Here is a 17,805-nt window from a genome sequence, read left to right as displayed (position 1 = left end):
ACTCTCCCACAGAGCCCGGGGATCCAGAGGAAGAAACAGCATGATGTTGGGTCCTGGGCTTGTACGGAGTTTCCTGTCCACTGCTGCCTCCTTCCTTCAGGACATACTGAGAACTGCAGTTGCTGGGAACCCTGCAGTTCCCTCCCCCTCTCCCTGGCCTTATATTCTGTTTGTGAGTTGGGCTCTACCAGGTCCAGCAAATTTCTCTGGGGAAAAAAGAAATTCTGCATACACAACATGAATTTCTGCAAAATTCTGCATTGCGCAGTGGTGCAGAATTCCCCCAAGAGTAAAGTTATGCTATATCAGCTTCTCATTGTAAAATACATTCACTAATTGTCAGAGAAAGAGGGTTTGAGGAATTATTACACTTTGTAAAGACAGAGGAAAAATATACCAAGCCTTTTCTTTATTTCTGCAATAATGATCAAATTAATCACATTGCATATTACTATTTTCTCTCTATCTTGTATATTCATAAAGCAGAGTAGCACTAAAAAGTTAATACAGCAAGAATACATGAGTGGAAGCTTTTATTTACATAAGTTTCTTTTTGGAAATTTAAAAAAAACTAGCGAAACTGATGAAGCTTTTGTAAAATGTAGAAAATTTAATCAGCCATCTCTACTGCCACAACTAAACTTTATTGTAAGGGAATCTCCTTGACTCCAGATCCTATTAAATCAGGGGTTTTCTTTTGGTGGTGGCTGAATTTTAAACTTCATAGTGCCTGATCTTTGTCTTTGGATTCTACTACAGCAGTGTTTCCCAAACTTGGGATGCCGCTTGTGTAGGGAAGGTCCCCAGTGGGCCAGGCCAGTTTGTTTACCTGCCACATCTGCAGGTTTGGCCGATCGTGGCTCCCACTGGCCGCGGTTTGCTGCTCCAGGCCAATGAAAGCTGCTGGAAGTGGTGCAGGCCGAGGGATGTGCTGGCCATGGCTTCCCGCAGCCCCCATTGGCCTGGAGCGGTGAACTGTGATCAGTGGGAACCGCGATTGGCTGAACCTGCGAATGCGGCAGGTAAACAAACCAGCGCGGCCCGCTGGGGGCTTTCCCTACACAAGCGGCGTCCCAAGTTTGGGAAACACTGTACTACGGCATATATCACATTGAATGTTTTTAGTGGATCCATTTAAAGAAAGATTTATTTATTTCTACAGTAATCTGATGGTTTTTTAAAGTGGATGTTTTCTCAACTGTGTTCATGGTGATCGTGTTTTATTCTACATAGGTTCTTATACTGTGTTCGTCACCGTAATAGTTGAATGCATTTGTATGGCAGATTTTTGAGAAATGCACTTCTCAGCTTGCCATAGCCCAAATGTGGGACTCTGTGTGTGACAAAAGACACAAAATGATGGACACAAAAAACGTATTCATGCACTTGAAGCCCAACATAGTTTTTTGTGTAGATTGTAGTTCTCCCTTTTACCAGAAGTTCTTCAGGTGCTTTGAACATTTAGAACATGCTTTTGGCTCTTCAGACGTGCTGCAGGAGCATTACAGAGAATTCTGGGGCATTTCAATCTCATGACAGAACAATATAGGACACACAAACTGTATCTAGTGAGATGTGACATGGAAGGAGCGGAAAAGCTTTTTCATTAGGGATGGGTTCAGATTCTTGCTTCTTATGCAGCTGGGCTGTGTGTGTGCTCTATGAGCAGCGTCATGAGATGGATTAAACCTCAGTCACTGAAGTATTAGTATCAGATATTCGAACTGTGGTCAGTCCCACTCCATTGTTAGTAACATGCACACAGAACAGAATGGCAGAGAAACTCAGAATGGGGAAGAGAAGCAAGACAACAACTGGGGAAAGTAACAGGAGCGAAGGAAGAAAAGCTGAGGATCGCAGACGGAGGGCAGTGCCTCGAGGATATCTGATTCAGGTGTCAGGAAGTGTAGGGAGTATAAGTGTGAAGAGTAGGGAAAGGTCTAGCTCACCTGATCTCAAGTAGGAAAAAGGAATAGGTTTATATTTTCTTCGGCATTAGAATTGCCTCCTATCACTACTACCTAGCATAGGTACTGAAGCTAGGGTTGCTGGGGTACTGCCACACCCCTGGCTGGAAGTGTTTTCTATCATGTACTGGGGTTACAGTTTGGTTCAATGGTTGTCAACACCCCGGCTACCTAGACTTACTGTGCACAATCTGAAGCTTCGTTTGGCAGCTCTTCTTGTCTGGGCTATCCCTTCATTCACCTCATAATAGAGGTAATTTTATTCTGAATCACCTGAAGTGCCAATGTCTTCCCTATAGCTTCCAGATCTACCCTTGGGTCCTACACAAGGCATATCCCATCTCTAGCCTCTGTACATCAACACCCCCGACTCATTAAAAAATCTGTGTTGCAGTAGGTGGACCTAAAACTAGTGCATTTCCAAAATGACCACTGCTCCCAAACCACCTGTAGGGAAGCCAGTGGCCTGTCTTCTTTGCTTTATGTTCATTGTGCATTTTGATGCCATAGAATCAATGTAGCAAGATGTAACTAATGTATGAAATTAAAATCCCCTGACCAATGGTGTGTAGAAAGGAGACGTGTGTAGGAGCAGGATTTTATAACTGTACTATGAGAATTAATGTATGATTTGATTTCATCCTGCCAGCCACCCTTTTTGAATAGCAGAAAGGAATGACAGACCAGAACAATCCTTATGACTGATTATGGTCACCCTTTTGTTTTAGGATAAGTTATAATGTCTACTATGGTTTTCCATATGTACTACAAATTAGGCACTCTAGTTAAATATACATTTCTTTGTTTTAAGGTTTTAGTAAGTAAGAGACAGGATCTTGTATTGTGTCTATGTTAAGGAGATTAGAGGACTGTTGAGGGCCTGAAGCCCCAATGTGAATTGTTTTAGTTACAAGATTTAGCAAGGCTTGATTTACAAGTTATTCTGCTGAAAATAAAATGCTGTCTGTGTACCTTTGAAGGTTTCTGTAAGAGATTGTTTGTGTGAATGAGGAATGCATGCATCAGGAAAAGATAAGGTGTGAAAGCCATCACAAATGTCCAGATGGTCAAGAAAAAGTGAGAGACTTGGAAAAACCAGGAGACAATCAGAAAACATCCATTGTATATGATGCTAAACATGTTAGCAGCATTGACGACCTCAGAGGTGAGGCAGGCACCCCCAAAGGCGAGACAACAAATAGAAGATAACGATGGGAAGCCTGACAATTACCATTAAATGATAACACCATGTAAGGACTAATGATTACAGGATGACATTGCAAAATGCATTGACTCAGATGGGAATTTACAACTATAAAGCTGGGGTGTTTTGCCATGGAACTCTGGGTTCTGTCCTGCAAAGCCTCGGAGCATCGGATCACGACCGACAAGAGCCCAGCTCCTCACTAATGCTCAGTGTAACTGGCCATTAGATTGACTTGAGCTACAACAGACTGGTAACTATAAACATCAACTGGCAGGACTCTGTGTGCGTGTGTGTATGTGTGTGTGTGACTAAAAAGCATATGCTAACTGTTGTATTTTCAGTAAATGCTGTGTTTTTGCCTTCTCCTGAAAAGATCCCATGTGCTTTGTATAGCATAACACGTGCACTGCTGTAAAATCAGTATTGTGGTAAGACCTGCTCTTTGATTAGCAGGACCCCCTATTTTCCAAGGGTAGAAAGAACAACTGTGTGAAAATGTGATCCAAGAACCTCTTAATGCCAACTGGCAAGGGGATTACAGGAATATATTGATTCTGGTATGTACATTGTGGGTCACCAAGAATGTCATGTGAGGTCTCAAATGAAAGCTGGTATCACAGTGGTCATTAATATAATTGTGAAACGCATGTACAAATATTATGTAAGTTGTTTATATATAAAAATAGTGTAGCAGAGGTGAAAAACGAGTTTTCTGTCAGGCAAAAGCCATTTATTCACCTGCCACTCTGTCGGGATGTAATTTAAGGATTGTAGCTAACACAATGGATGTCCATTTACATATGAAGTCAACTGTTAATGAAGAGATGTGAAATCAACAGAAAAGGAGCACACAGGAAAAAACAAGTGGGTGTGAGAGTTATCTTGTCTGAGTAAAGACAGTGAATGTGGAGGTATTTCTAGAAGGCAAAGATGGCACCCTGTACCTAAGAGGTAAACATATGGCATGTTTACATTCATGAAAATGGGATCCCAGCCAAACCTGGCTGAAAACACTGAAGAGGACTTTGGGTGAGATACGCTTCTTTAGACAGGAGATTAACCTGCTAGTTAAGTTTAGTCTCTAGAAAATGTGCTATGATTTTGTTTTGTATGTAGCCATTTGTTTCCAATAACCCTACTCATTATTTCCTGACTCTCTAGTCTTTAATAATAAACTTAGTCTTGTTTTCACTATAAATATATCTCAGTGCTGTCGTGTTAAGCCAAATGATGATCCTGAGTTGAATTTTACAAGCTGGTGAGTGCTGTTCCTTTGGGAATGGCAGAATTGGTAGTTTTGTGAGTGTCTCAGTGGATACGGGGTGGATGCTGGATGTTCGAGGACTTGGGCATTGGTGTATGCCTATTGTTACCTAAACAGAGACAGGCCTAGAAGGAATTGCTTGTGTTGCCAGAGGTTGTTGGCTTCAGGGGGCTGATCCACAGCAGGCACAGACAGTGCTCCTTCACAAAGGTAAAGGTGAGGTGCCTCACAACCCTGGGTACCTGCGGGGAGCATCACATAAAAATACAAGTGAAAGCTTAATTTTAAAGGGCAGCACTCAACAATAGTTTGCTCATGGTACAAAATTAGCTATAGACAAATTATACAGTAACCTAGGTGACTTCACTGGTGAAATATCAGACAGCGATCTCTATATTGACAGATACTGAAGGTGAAACATTAAGTACCTAATAAATATCCGTCACTCCACTGTATATTTGATATGATATTCAGTTATGATTTATCCATAAAATCCAACCACCAAATATGACCTCCTTGCTGTTCCCACATTATATTTTTGTTTTGTAATTAAACTTTTGTTGAACTGCAGTCTGCTTCAGCACTATATTGGCTTGTGTATCTGGGCATCACTGGCTTCTGTTGGACTAAATCAGACATGCTGAAGTATGTATCAGTATAATTAACTTATCCTCCAGTAGTTGGGCTAAAAAAGGATGTGAGCCCTGTTTCTATAACTAAGAGACAGCTATTTTAATTACTGAGTGCCTAAAACTGATGTTATCAACACTGCTGTAAATTGGCAGTAACATCTCTGAAGGCAATGGAGATGTAAAACTGGTGTAACAAAGATAAGGCTCAAGCCCTTGTGTGTCTGGAGCAGGAAGTCCTGATTAGCACTGTCCAAAATATTAATCTTTAATTCCTGGAGACTCCAGGACAATCCTGGGGGATTGGCATCCCTAATTCTGGGGGGCTTGAATCTGAAACTTGGAGAGTCAGAACCTATATGGATAACAAGAACCAAGGAAAAGATTGGTTTAAAGCCTTATTGAACAAACTCTGAGTTTCACATGGGTTACACTGAGGTTGTCTATGCTGACAAATGAGTTATGAATTATATTCTTCATCCCCTATAAGTTTAATTAGTTGGTGGATAGAAACTTTGCAGTCTCTGTAGGTTTATGTAAAAAATGTAACAGGGCCAAGAAAATACAACCACTAATGGTTCTTAATAGGCTTCAGTAATTCACGTGTCCCACTAGACTTTTTATACATTAAAAACTGGTTGTGAAAGAGCTTACCCTGTAAATGATGCTAGAGGAGAAGAAAGTTACACTGCTCTTTGTAGAGTGCTTTTGTGAGTAACAAAATCACTGTTTTTAGCAAACTTGTGACTAGAAGTGAATTCCAGTCCTTTCGAGCTTATTTTATATTCCTTTTACACCTACCTGCATCATACTGAGCACAATGTAGGGCAAATATCTGTTACCAAATCTTTCTTCAACCTCTTCCGCCCAGTAGTTTTTGAGAGATGACTCTTCTCACTTCCTCCTCCCTATCTGACATAACTTTCTCAGGAGCTCACTGTAGTCCCTCTGACTTTGGCAACCATACAAGGTAATGTATTCACAGAGAAAAAAATTTCTTGACCAATTACTCTATTGTGCAGACTTAAACACAAACAGGCTTTTATTTCACATCAGACATTCAGCAATCCAGACATTTCTTTGTCTGATTGCTATGATGCTTTTCCTTTCATTTTTTTCATTCAACAGATATCTAAAATTTGAGGATTTCATGAGTAACTCCTATTCTGCATTAGTGTTTAGGTTCTCTTCTCATATGTGACCCCCCCAGAAGCATGGAAGACAAGACATTATACTGTCACTTTAATACCCTATTGTCATAATTTTAAAAAATGTAATTTCCAAAGGAAATTCCAGGAACGCACAAGGTTTATTCAGTAAGATTCTAAGTTACGCACTCCAGAAGAGTATCACATTAAATCCAATGTCTCTGGTACACCTTGAGAACATCAGTTGAGACTAGATGTGTATGAAAACTGAGTCAAAATAACCTAGTGTTCAAAATTAGCTTCCCCCTTCCAACTTCAATGAATAGCTGAATGTGCATTTTTGTCTGTGACTTTTGACAGCAAAACTTTTCTTCATAGTTTGTTTTTTTCTGAATTTTTTTGGTGTCAGTTAGAGGCAGCTTTTCAAAGTGAATTTCCAGTTGTTAGTTACGTTGAAATTGGTCATCTTGAAGAAATGACATGGTATTTTTTCTTTTTGTTTTTTGAATGGCTGAACCTCATATGCTCAGCAGGGTAAGCCAGTTTCACTTGTGGGGGAAGAAGAGCTATGTTTGTTGTGCTCTTATTGCATCCTGTTAAAAATAAATAAATAAATCATTCCATCTAACTCCCCACCCCCATGGTTTGTCTATGTGAATCTTTATGGAAAGGTCTAGTGCTTTCGAGTTTTGCTATAACTCTCCTAGTTAATGGAAACTGTTGTCCCTAGTGGTAATTCAGGTAGAACATTTTCAGTTGGATCCAACTGGTGGCAGCTGGCAAATGGAGGAGAGATTTTCAAAGGCACAAATGGCAGTTAGATTCCTAGCTCTCACTGAAAGGAATGGGGTGCCTAACTGCCATTTGTGTCTTTGAAAATCTCCCCTTTGGTTTGAAATAGAGCAATGGATGTTTTGGATTATTGGCTCCCTGGGCCTACTGGCTTTTCAGGAGAAACCATCAGAAACCAGTAGAGTCTTCCCCTTACTATCTGCTATCCATAAGTGCCATAGTTAAGCTCCCAAATTTAAAAATATTTGTCCTCCATTACATCTTTCTGTTGTACAAGTAAAATCAAATTACAGGTCTGTCTCATCTTACGCTGGGGTTACGTTCCGCAGGCAGCATGTAAAGCAAAAATTGCATATAGTCAAAATTACATTGAGTGTAATGGCGGGCGGAATCACCCACACTACAGAAACAGTATTTAAATTGTTATTTTTCTCTTTTTTTTTGTTTTTTTCTTGTTTTTGCGACTGCGTAAAGCTGAAATCGCGCATGTTAAATGCACCTAAGATGCGACAGACCTTTCCATGTATTTCTGGATGCTTAAGACAGATGCTTACTTTCCATGTATTTCTGGCGGAGGCCAAGAAAAGAATCAGGAATTCCTTCAGTTATTACAGACTGCAAAGCCTTTACTTTTACATTACACCTCTACCTCGATATAACGCTGTCCCAGGAGCCAAAAAATCTTACCACGCTATAGGTGAAACCACGTTATATCGAACTTGCTTTGATCCACCGGAGTGCGCAGCCCTGCCCCCCGGAGCACTGCTTTACTGCGTTATATCTGAATTCGTATTATATCGGGTCGCGTTATATCGAGGTAGAGGTGTATTTCATATGTCAAAGCCTGGATTGTTATGATTTGTTTTACAAGGGGCATAGTAAAGTCCCCCAAGAAAGCCCAGTATTTCCACATGGCTCTAATGTCTGCCTGTTTCTGCCAAAGTTCTTCATCTTCTCCTTAATCTAGTGCTATCACTACTTTATGAAATACCTTTCACTTATTACTGCTAAACTCATGCAAAAAGTACTTACTAAAATGCAAAACTACTTGGAAATTAATGTGTTTTTTCCCTCTAGCTATCATTACAATCTCAGAAGTGGACCCATTACTTGGGAATCCTTTCTTCTTGTTTTTGGATATACCTTTATATGGATTTGGAACCAGAAAATGTATCACTGTCATTCATATATACTTCTTTTACAGAATTTAGAGTAACTTTGCCGAGATGTCCTGTGTAGCTCAGAGTGTAGACCTAAATGTGAGGTCATATCCTCTTTCACTTACACTGTTGGTGAAATTAATCCAATTAAAGTCAATATAGTTCCAGTGGTATAAGAGTGAAAAGAATTTGACCCTTAATTTGTGTAGATAAATAAATACTAGAGACACATTTTTAGGTCCTTCCATGCTATATTTTAACCTTTCAGGGAGTTTTAAATAATGTCAGCAGTGATTCAGAAGTGACAGAAATCAACATCATTACATTTGCTTAGGGCTTGAGTAATAATACTTTTTCCTTACTGAGGTAGTATGGTGCTTAATTAATATTTATTGAGGTTTAGTTCAGATAAGCACCCTAGAGTTCAGATGATGTGTGGAATCACTATTGATCCTAATGAATACTATGAAGTACAGGCACACACCAATAACCTTCTACACAACTTTGAGTTCTAGCTTTGTCTGTGCTCTTTATAACACACCACACTCTCTCTGGACACCTAGACTTCCAGTGGCTAAATCCTGTTACACATACACATACTATTCCAGATGCTCATCCAAAGCTTTGTTCAAACCTCAAAAGAAGTCTTTTTTACAGCATTTTGATACTTTCTGTTTCAGCTGAAATCAGGAAGGGAAAAATTGTATATAAAAAAGAAGTTAACTGAGCTGGATTAAACTGGTTACGTGATGAGCATTAAAAAGTCAGTATTTGCCAGAATAGTTATTTTCTATTCTGCTCTACATATGGGGGAACTGTGTTGAGTCCTAAGCCACTCTGTGGCAACTGGCAAAAATGTTGAACTTTCAAAAGCAATAGCTCAACTTTTTCTTTTGAACTTCAAACAAGGTTCCATAAGAGTTGTGAATGTTACGGTTTTGGTGCAGTTAGGGACTGACAGGCTCTAAGTGTCATGAAAAGTTTTGCTTAGTTAGGTGAAAAATTAAAGTAAATTTGATAATTCAATAACCATACAAATTCTGTATTCACTGTAAATCCCAGCATGCCTGCTTCTGAATGACTCCCCTCACTGTACCCCGTTCCTGTTCTTCTGCCACATGCATTCCCATCGGACCTATTTCCATTTGGCACAGTATTTGTGAGGTGCAAAGTAAAACCTCCACATTCCGTTACTGGATACAATATTCTCAAAAGGTTTTTGTTTGATTTTGTTTATCCACTCTACTTTGTTTTATTTGGGGCGGGGGTAAGTCAGAGCAAAAGCACCTATCTTGGCTACAGTATGTATTTGCTCTCTGTTTTGCATTATTGATGCTGTTATGCAATATTATTGACATGATACAGAAATTAGGCCATAGGAAGGTCAAGCAAAGTAAATGACTGAGATGCTGCTAACCAAATTGCAGCCAGGCATTGGGAGGAGGGGAGAATGGTGCTGGTGCCAGGATTTCAAGCAAATAGGATGGCAGCCAGTATTTCAGTGACTTTTATTGTGCTGGCCTGGTAGTATTTGCTTCAGGAAGGAAAACAAAACCAGGAGACTATGGAAGCATTAATCTGCAAAAGGGTCACCCGGGAGTTACTATTCCCTTCAGTTAGGGAATGTGATGGAAGGAAGTTATTTGTAGTGTTGCACTGCTTGTGGAGCTGAAACATTTGTTTAAGTAACAGCAAAGCAATTTGTAATTGGTTTACAAATGTCTGCAACTGCTGATACCACAGAATGGCATTTAGAATCTAGCTGGGCATGCCGAGAAGGGATAGGGGAGACTATGCCCATGTAAACACAATAATAAACTATGTAAAGAGAGGTTTCTTTTCATAAATAATCCTTACAGGTTTCCTCTCATTTCTTGTCATACCTTTTTCTTATTACCACTCTTCAAAGACCTGTTTAGTGTTGTTCCTCTGTTTAACTGTGGGTTATTTCAAACAGATGTTTTTGAAGTGCTTGTTTGTGTTGCCTTGAGTGAGTGTTGGAAATCACAGGGAATTTTTTTCTTACATGAACAACCGTAAATCAAAAATGTCTCCCATAATTTACCATTTGGTTGGATAAAAATGTTCTTTCTCTAGAGAATCTCAGTGTAAAGTCTGCGTGTTTTGTAGCTACCTACTGATTTGCTATGATCTGTGGTAATGACTAGTAATATAGATTGTTTGTAGTTTCTCTCAATTTCAATAGGTTATTTTGCTTAGAAAAGGTATTTTCAGAACCTGTATTCCAATTTTGATTAGCTTAAACTTATTTTTGGCCCAGTGAGTATTTTAAAGTAAGATTCCTTGGCAATATTTTTCCAGAACAATTTCAATTAATAATATAATCTGCTAGGCTAATCGTTGGGCTAGTGGGGGAGAGGTTGGTCTTGTAATTCAGGCAAAGAACTGGGTGTTAGGCCTCCGCTACTGGTATGAATTGCTATATATTCTTGGACAATTCACTTGATCATTCTATGCCTCAGTTTCCCCATCTATAAAATGGATGTAGTATTATTTCCCTTACTTAATTAAGGTGAAGTGCTGTGAGATCCTATGATGTAAAGAGCCATACAAGTGCAAGAGGATTTTTCTTACTGCAGGCCAAAACCTGAGGACTTCATTAAGTGTTTAGTCAGGCAAACCCCTGCTGGATTCAATGGGAAACTGAGTAAGACCCATAGGATATGGCCTTCTGTATGTCCACCTATTTGTAACATCATAAATCCAAGGTTACCCAAGCTTTTCAAGTAGTTCTACTAGTTTCCAATTAAAGGTCAGTCTACTCTGAAAATCCTTTCTTCTTCGCAGACATGCATAGTGCTATTGACTTCTCAGAGACTAGGATGGTAGACGGTACTTCAATGACTTTTATTGTGCTGGCCTTGTAATATTTGCTTCAGGAATGAAAACAAAAACAGGAGAATAAGAATAGAGTATTGGGCTAGAGTGGGGCTTTTGCAGAGCCAAAGAAATTGTCTGTTACAGCCTTTGCCCATTACCTCTCTTGCAACTGAACTTGCACTAATCGTTAGTGGAGCATGCACCGGATTGTGAGGTTGGGTTTGGAACAGCTCCAATTCCCATACACATCAAGCATATAAGTTTGAATGGTTAGTGGTCAGTGGCAGTACAGGGCTTAGTAGTCAGGCTGACAATTAAGTTAGACCAAAGCACCAGCCAGTATCAACGCCCAGACCACTCGTTGAAGAACAATTTTATATATTTATTTGGTGTGAAGGCTAAAAAGATTATTAAAGCTGTAATCAAACTATATTTGTTGTCATTTTATGGCTTGGCAATTCCCATAATGTATTTTTTCAATTGCCTGTTGTTGCTGTTGCTTTCCAGAGCATATGATTCTATTGATAGTTGTCCAGGTGGTCAGAAATTCCTGGCTTGATGACTTAACCAGCAAACATGAGTTGACATACTGGCCGCCGCTTCCCGCAGCTCCCATTGGCCTGGAGCAGCGAACTGCGGCCAGTGGGAGCCACTATCGGCCGGACCTGCGGACGCGGCAGGTAGACAAACCGGCCCAACCCGCCAGGGGCTTTCCCTACACAAGCGGCGTCCCAAGTTTGGGAAATACTGCTACAAGGGAATCAAGGCCAGGATTAGAAATCAGGAAGCAGCAGATCTTCAGCTGATGTAAGTTGTCATTAAAGTAAATAGAGCTCTGACAATTTACATTAGCCAAAGATCTGCCTCCAGGGGTTTCTGACTTCTAGAGGTGTGTGTTTAGACTGTGATTGTCCAGTTCTGCAAGAAGTCTTCAAAAAATCCCTCCAAGCCTTTCAGATGCTGCCTCCCTGAGGCCTGAGATTTTCTTGAAGATGCCTGTCTTTGTATCTTTTTTTTTCTTGATAGTCTATTCTAGTTCTTATACTATGCTCATCACCTTGATTTTAGAGCACAGAAATATACTGCAGGCAATTTTTCAAAGGCAACAAACATTAAAAAGCTATAAAAGATCTAAAATAGATTAGCATAATGAGGGCAATCCGAGGCAGAATGCGTAAAACCAGTTGATTGGATCTTATTTTTGTAGCTCTCTTGTTTGTTGATATAAAACAAAAAACAAACAAAACAAAAAAAAAACCCAGCAAAGTTTATTTATCACATACATTGGTTACAGTACAAAGTTCTGCTTTAAAAATGCCCACAACTCCCACTGACCTCATTGCCTGTTTGTACCTGGAGGAGTATTTTGGCCCTTTAGTTGTACTACAACATATAATCTCTTCAAAATACAAGACAATACAGATTACCCCCAAAATCTTTATCAGGCAGTGGCACATGCATTTAAATATCGGGAAGGTGGCTGAATCTTTTGGTCTCCAGTCTGAGAGTTGAGTGCCTGAGTAAATTGAAAGGAACCTCTATCATCCATCACCAGTAATCTACCTTTGTGTGGATGAGACATTTGCAAAAATATAACAGCAATTTAAAAACTGGCTTATAAGAAAGTGTAAAGCCTATAAGTCTAGAGCCACATCCTCAGTTGGGATAAATCAGCCGAGCACCACCGAACTCAGTGGGGTTAACTTCAATGGTACTAGTCCAGTTTATGCCAGTTGAAGATCTGGGGTGAAATCCAGGCCCCAATGGAATCAGCAGGAGCTTTTTCCATTGACTTCAGCGGAGCTGTGATTTCACCCCTACAATATAAACATGAAAAAGGTAATATTGTACTAAAAAAAATTCCCATGGTGCCATACTGGAGTTGACCATTTGGCTGTGTTACTGCTGAGGGTAGTACTGATCTGACTCTGGAGACTGGAGCAGAGGGCCACCTGTGAAGAATGAGACTCGGAAAACACTCAGTCTCTTGTGGCTGGGGGTAGGAATCAGGGCTCAGGCAGGAAAATGTTCTTGTTTGAATTTCACACTTTGAATTGCACACACCGTTGCATTTGTCTAAGCAGCCTGCGGGTTCCAAAAAGCTGGTCTGAAACATAATTGATTTTAGAAACTGAAAAGGAGAAGATAATTACAGACTTTCTGCCAGCGGATATTTTAACGGTAACAGATGGGGGGGAAACTAAGGTTACAATGATTTTTTTTTAAATTATCTGTTGGACTTCTCCCTGATCTCTGCAGCAAGCGTTAAATAAAGAGCCAGTATGTACTGCTGACTTTCAGAGCTGCACAAAGCAACCTGCTAGAATCGTGCAGATGAATGACCTTACTAAAGGACTCAGAAATGTGATAACTGTGGATTCAAAGAAAAGAAAACTAGTCTTTACAAAACAAAAGGTTTAACTTCCTCTGATGCACCAACACTAACCTGAATAAATATGTGCTATTGGCTAAAGTGAACTTGAGCCAAAATTCTCAATTGTGGGTGCCTAAATATGGATTTAGATGCTTACCCTTCAGTGCCTAGTTTAAGACACGCGTGTGAAATTATTGGCCATCGTGTCTTGCAATCAATGCTAACCTTTAATTTAAACTGAGGCAGTAGACACTGACATTTGTAAAAGTGGCTATTTAGTTGGGGTACCTCAGTTTTGGGGTTCCCAGATTGAGGCACTTTGGTATTATTTTCAGAGATTCTGGGTCGGGCTGGCTGGAAAACAAGAATTTGAAGGCTGTTAAATTTGAGAGAGAGAGAGAGAGACGAAGAGCAGGTGTCAGTGAGGGACTTATTGTTGTGGCCCGGAAAACATAAACTCTGGGACAGTGAGTTCGGCTGAAATTTGCATACACGATTTAAGATTCTGTAGGTTCTGCAGCCAACCAAACTCCGTTGTGCCAAGGCCATTGCATTTATCACAGCTCCACTGTCCTGTTTCTCAATAACACAAATGAATTGTGTACTCAACAAAAAGTATTTTGAAGATCCATCAGGAAGAAAGTTGTTTCAAGAGGCAAGAAGGAGACAAAAGAATGCCTGTAATTCCTGCTGATGAATGAACCGCAGTGTAATAGCACTGTGTTCTTCAGTGATTGCTCCTTGTAAATAGGGTTGCCACCTCTGAGGTACAAATAACAGGACATTCAAATAATTTCCATGGGAGTATGAAACAGCAAATGAGAGGAGGCAGCTACAGCACCTCCTGTGTATCATTTATCCTTGGAAAAGGATACAAATCTTTCGAGGTGACTTAATTCAGCTTTCAATATTCCACACGGAATCTAGTGCTGCCATCCTTTTTCTTTATCAACACTATGGGCAAGGCCCAAGGGCTGACTGAGGATTCAGGTATACTGTACCTTCCTGTTGCAGTTCTTCAATAACCCCTAAAGCTTCATTTTGGGGCTTGGACTACATGACCTCCTGAGGTCCCTTCCAACCCTGATATTCTATGATTCTACGAGTCTATGATTCTTCCCTTTTTTCAACTGGCCACCAATAGTGTCCCCAGTGTCAACCGTGTGCTGTTCCAGCACAGTTTCCCTATCTTGTTACTTGACCAGGAAAACAACCCTGATTTTTCTACAGAAAGTATTTTAAACTTCCCTGCTGTTCCATCTTTAAATGGATAGCACTGCTCTGGAACTGTTCCAGAAGGAATTCTGGGAACTCTGCTTCATTCTGTCCCTCCCAAGTCCTTTTCTGTGCCAGCTGCTACCAAACCCACTGGCTCACATTGTGCTATTGTAGTGCTCCTTTTGGTAACCTGAGGTTTAACTGAGACATTCAGAAATCTGACATAGAAAAAAACCTGACTCAGGTCAAGTAAAACTTTAGCAGTGAGAACCCCCATTTGACTTTCTTGGCACAAGCAAATGTCAATAAATCCACATCTCTTATCTGGTGGGATACATTTAGTTTGGCAGAATAATTTCAGTTGCAGGAATTAATACAACTTGTTTACAGCACATCAACCTCCTGCAAGGCATCGGTCTTGTCCAGGTTACATTTTCGAAGGAAATTTCCATTGGTCGCATCTACAGAAAACCTTGGTTGGCATCAATAATATATTTATTAGATGTGACAAAGTCAAACCTGAAGATAAACTCATCCTCTGTTTCTGCAACCTTGACCTCTTGTTCAAGCTCTAGGGGGCCAACTTTTGAGACCAGTGTTGCCCATTTTTGGACTGGTGCTTGGTCCCCAGTTACTGTCTTCAGTTGGCACCAATTAAGCTGTTTATTTTTAGAACCCCCCAATCCCTGCAAATCTGGTCTAATAACAATTACATTTGAACCACTGCCTACAACCCCCACGCATTTTACACTCCCCAGTTCATATGCAATTGTCAGACTTCCAGTGTGGTTACTTAATTGCCCAGATTTGCACAAGAACAGTGGGGCTATGCTATTCACCCCATAGTTTTGCCCCTCTAGCTTGGTGGAAGCCCATTTTCCAAACTGCGTGGGGGAAGATGACTTGCTTTATGCTTACAGCAATCAGTCTTTTTGTGGCCAGTTTTGCTTTAAGAAAAACACCAAATATCATGAATCTCATGATAAATGGGTGAGAGTTGTCAACAACATGAAAGCAAATATGATGGGAACTGCCTTATTCCACTACTCATAGCTGCATAATTTCTACCTTTATAAATCCATTCTTATGCACAGTATTTTTTCCTCTCCACATTGCATATCTCCATTGCTTACTCTGTAGTCATTATGTGCATGTATTTCCTATTGACATCAGTGATTACTCTGCACAGAAGGAGAGGGGGTTTGAAATGCAGGTCAGAAAGACTTTTGTCCTCAGTTCAGTAGATCTTTGTATCTTGTAACAGCTTTCCACTCATACCCTCTGAAGTTTGCATACCTAAATTAAGGCCCAGTAAGTAATTCTTCAGGTTACTATTCTGTTTATGTTTTAAGCTTATTTTTATAATTACTAAAAAAGCAATTTGGGTTAGGTATCAAAAGATGATGTTCATCACAGATGAGTGGTCTTTGAAATCATTCCATTGAGTTTTCATTACATGAATGTAATTTGACCAATAAAAGCTGCATAAACACAGACTGATAGCAGGAGGTGCCTCTGATTCATGCCTCCAGAGTTAATCATAGACTTTAAGGTCAGAAGGGACCATTATGATCATCTAGTCTGACCTCCTGCACAACGCAGGCCACAGAATCTCACCCACCCACTCCTGTATCAGACCTGTGTCTGAGCCACTGAAGTCCTCAGATCATGGTTTAAAGACTTCAAGGTGCAGAGAATCTTCCAGCAAATGACCCGTGCCCCACGCTGCAGAGGAAGGCAAAAAAAACCCAGGGCTTCTGCCAATCTGCCCTGGAGGAAAATCCTTCCCGACCCCCAAATATGGCGATGGGCTAAACCCTGAGCATGTGGGCAAGACTCACCAGCCAGACCCAGGAAAGAATTCTCTGTAGTAACTCAGATCCCACCCCATCTAACATCCCATCACAAGCCATTGGGCATATTTACCGCTAATAGTCAAAGACCAATGAGTGACCAGGATTTGTCAGAATCAAGTGTGCCATACTGGTGCTTAGCTGAAATTGACATTCTTTTTTTCCTGGAGGAAACTTATGAAGAACCTATCTGTAACCATGGGTGGGTCTAATTATATGTCTCTTTTACTGACGAATCACTGTGATGAATAGGGCTGTACACAATTGCCCCATGTTGGAGTTAATGGAAATAGTGTTTATTTAATCGTGTTTGTTCTGGAGAAAAATTGTATTAAATATATCTTGCTGCAGTGGGTCAACTATGGAAACATTATTAGTAATTATATGTAATTAGTGTCATATCTTATATTGTTATATCACCTTTTATCCCAAAGTGTTATGCTGCTGCAAAGGAATTTTATTTGAAGTATTAATATTATTTATTTTACAAATTCATACATCCCCATTGAAATGTGGCCAGACGTGGGACAGAACCAGCACAACAGAACATTTCATTAGAGTGGGGAGAGGGGAAACTTGACAAAGGACATGAAGACAAACCCCATCTCTTACAAAATGAGTTCTGGGATCTCTAATGTCCTCAAGGGCAGGCCTTCAGATGGTGTAAATTGGCGAAGTGCTAATTAATTCAAATAAGGCTTTGTCAGTTTACACCAGATGAAGAGCAGGTCCTGACTCTTGAAAAGTTTTTTGTCCCAAAGTCCTGATGCTTAATATGTTTCAGAAATAAAAAGAGCTGAGCCACTCCTGCTGGAATTTAAAACTCTGATTCTAGGGAAAACTTCGCAGCCTGATGTTTTGTTTTCAACCTTCTTTTTGTCAGACCACTATACCATTCAGTTCTCTAAAACAGTGGTTCACAATCCCTTTTTATACTGTGACCTCATGTTACAACAGAAAATTTGCCATCTAGTCATAAAGTAGGGGAGGATGGTCATCAAGCATTTTGGACTTGTTTGCACCTCCCAGCAGAGTTGCAACCCCGAGGTTTAGAATCCATGTTTTGAACCACAAAGATTGGCTCACCAGAAGAGTTTTTCTAGGATTGTTTGACAGTATCTGACCAAAGGGGGTGCCTTGAAATCATTGCACTTCTTCACTAACAGTATTTTGCTTGGGAAACTATAATGCACATTCCAGACTGAGTCAAGAAACAGCTCAGGGCCTGATGTTAACAATGAGCTACTGCTGTTTCATTCATGTTTAGTTGCAACTCTGGAACTATTTCATGGGATGAAAGGTTTTATAGATTTGTTTTTTTATTATCCAACTATACATTTATTGCAATGAAG

General features: G+C 40.1%; 1 protein-coding gene across 9 annotated transcripts in view; it reads left to right on the top strand.

The window, feature by feature from the left end:
• The window catches only part of PDE1C (phosphodiesterase 1C), a 533,093-nt gene that overhangs the window by 380,015 nt on the left and 135,273 nt on the right, over nucleotides 1–17,805 (top strand). Inside the window, exons 1-2 of one of the 9 annotated variants that reach the window (XM_039524499.1) lie at nucleotides 7,104–7,185; nucleotides 8,848–8,930. The exons of 7 other annotated variants lie outside the window; for them this stretch is intronic. In XM_039524499.1, coding sequence (XP_039380433.1) covers nucleotides 8,917–8,930 — 14 coding nt within the window. In that variant the 5' untranslated portion in view covers nucleotides 7,104–7,185; nucleotides 8,848–8,916. Of the gene's footprint in view, nucleotides 1–7,100; nucleotides 7,186–8,847; nucleotides 8,931–17,805 lie in introns of those variants that run through there. One more of the 9 variants, XM_039524498.1, reaches the window with a different exon arrangement.

This window comes from Mauremys reevesii, linkage group 2, assembly GCF_016161935.1.
Source record: "Mauremys reevesii isolate NIE-2019 linkage group 2, ASM1616193v1, whole genome shotgun sequence".
Lineage (NCBI taxonomy): Eukaryota > Metazoa > Chordata > Testudines > Geoemydidae > Mauremys > Mauremys reevesii.
Note: the sequence above shows the minus strand (reverse complement) of the source record. Positions and strands in the feature narration are given on the sequence as shown.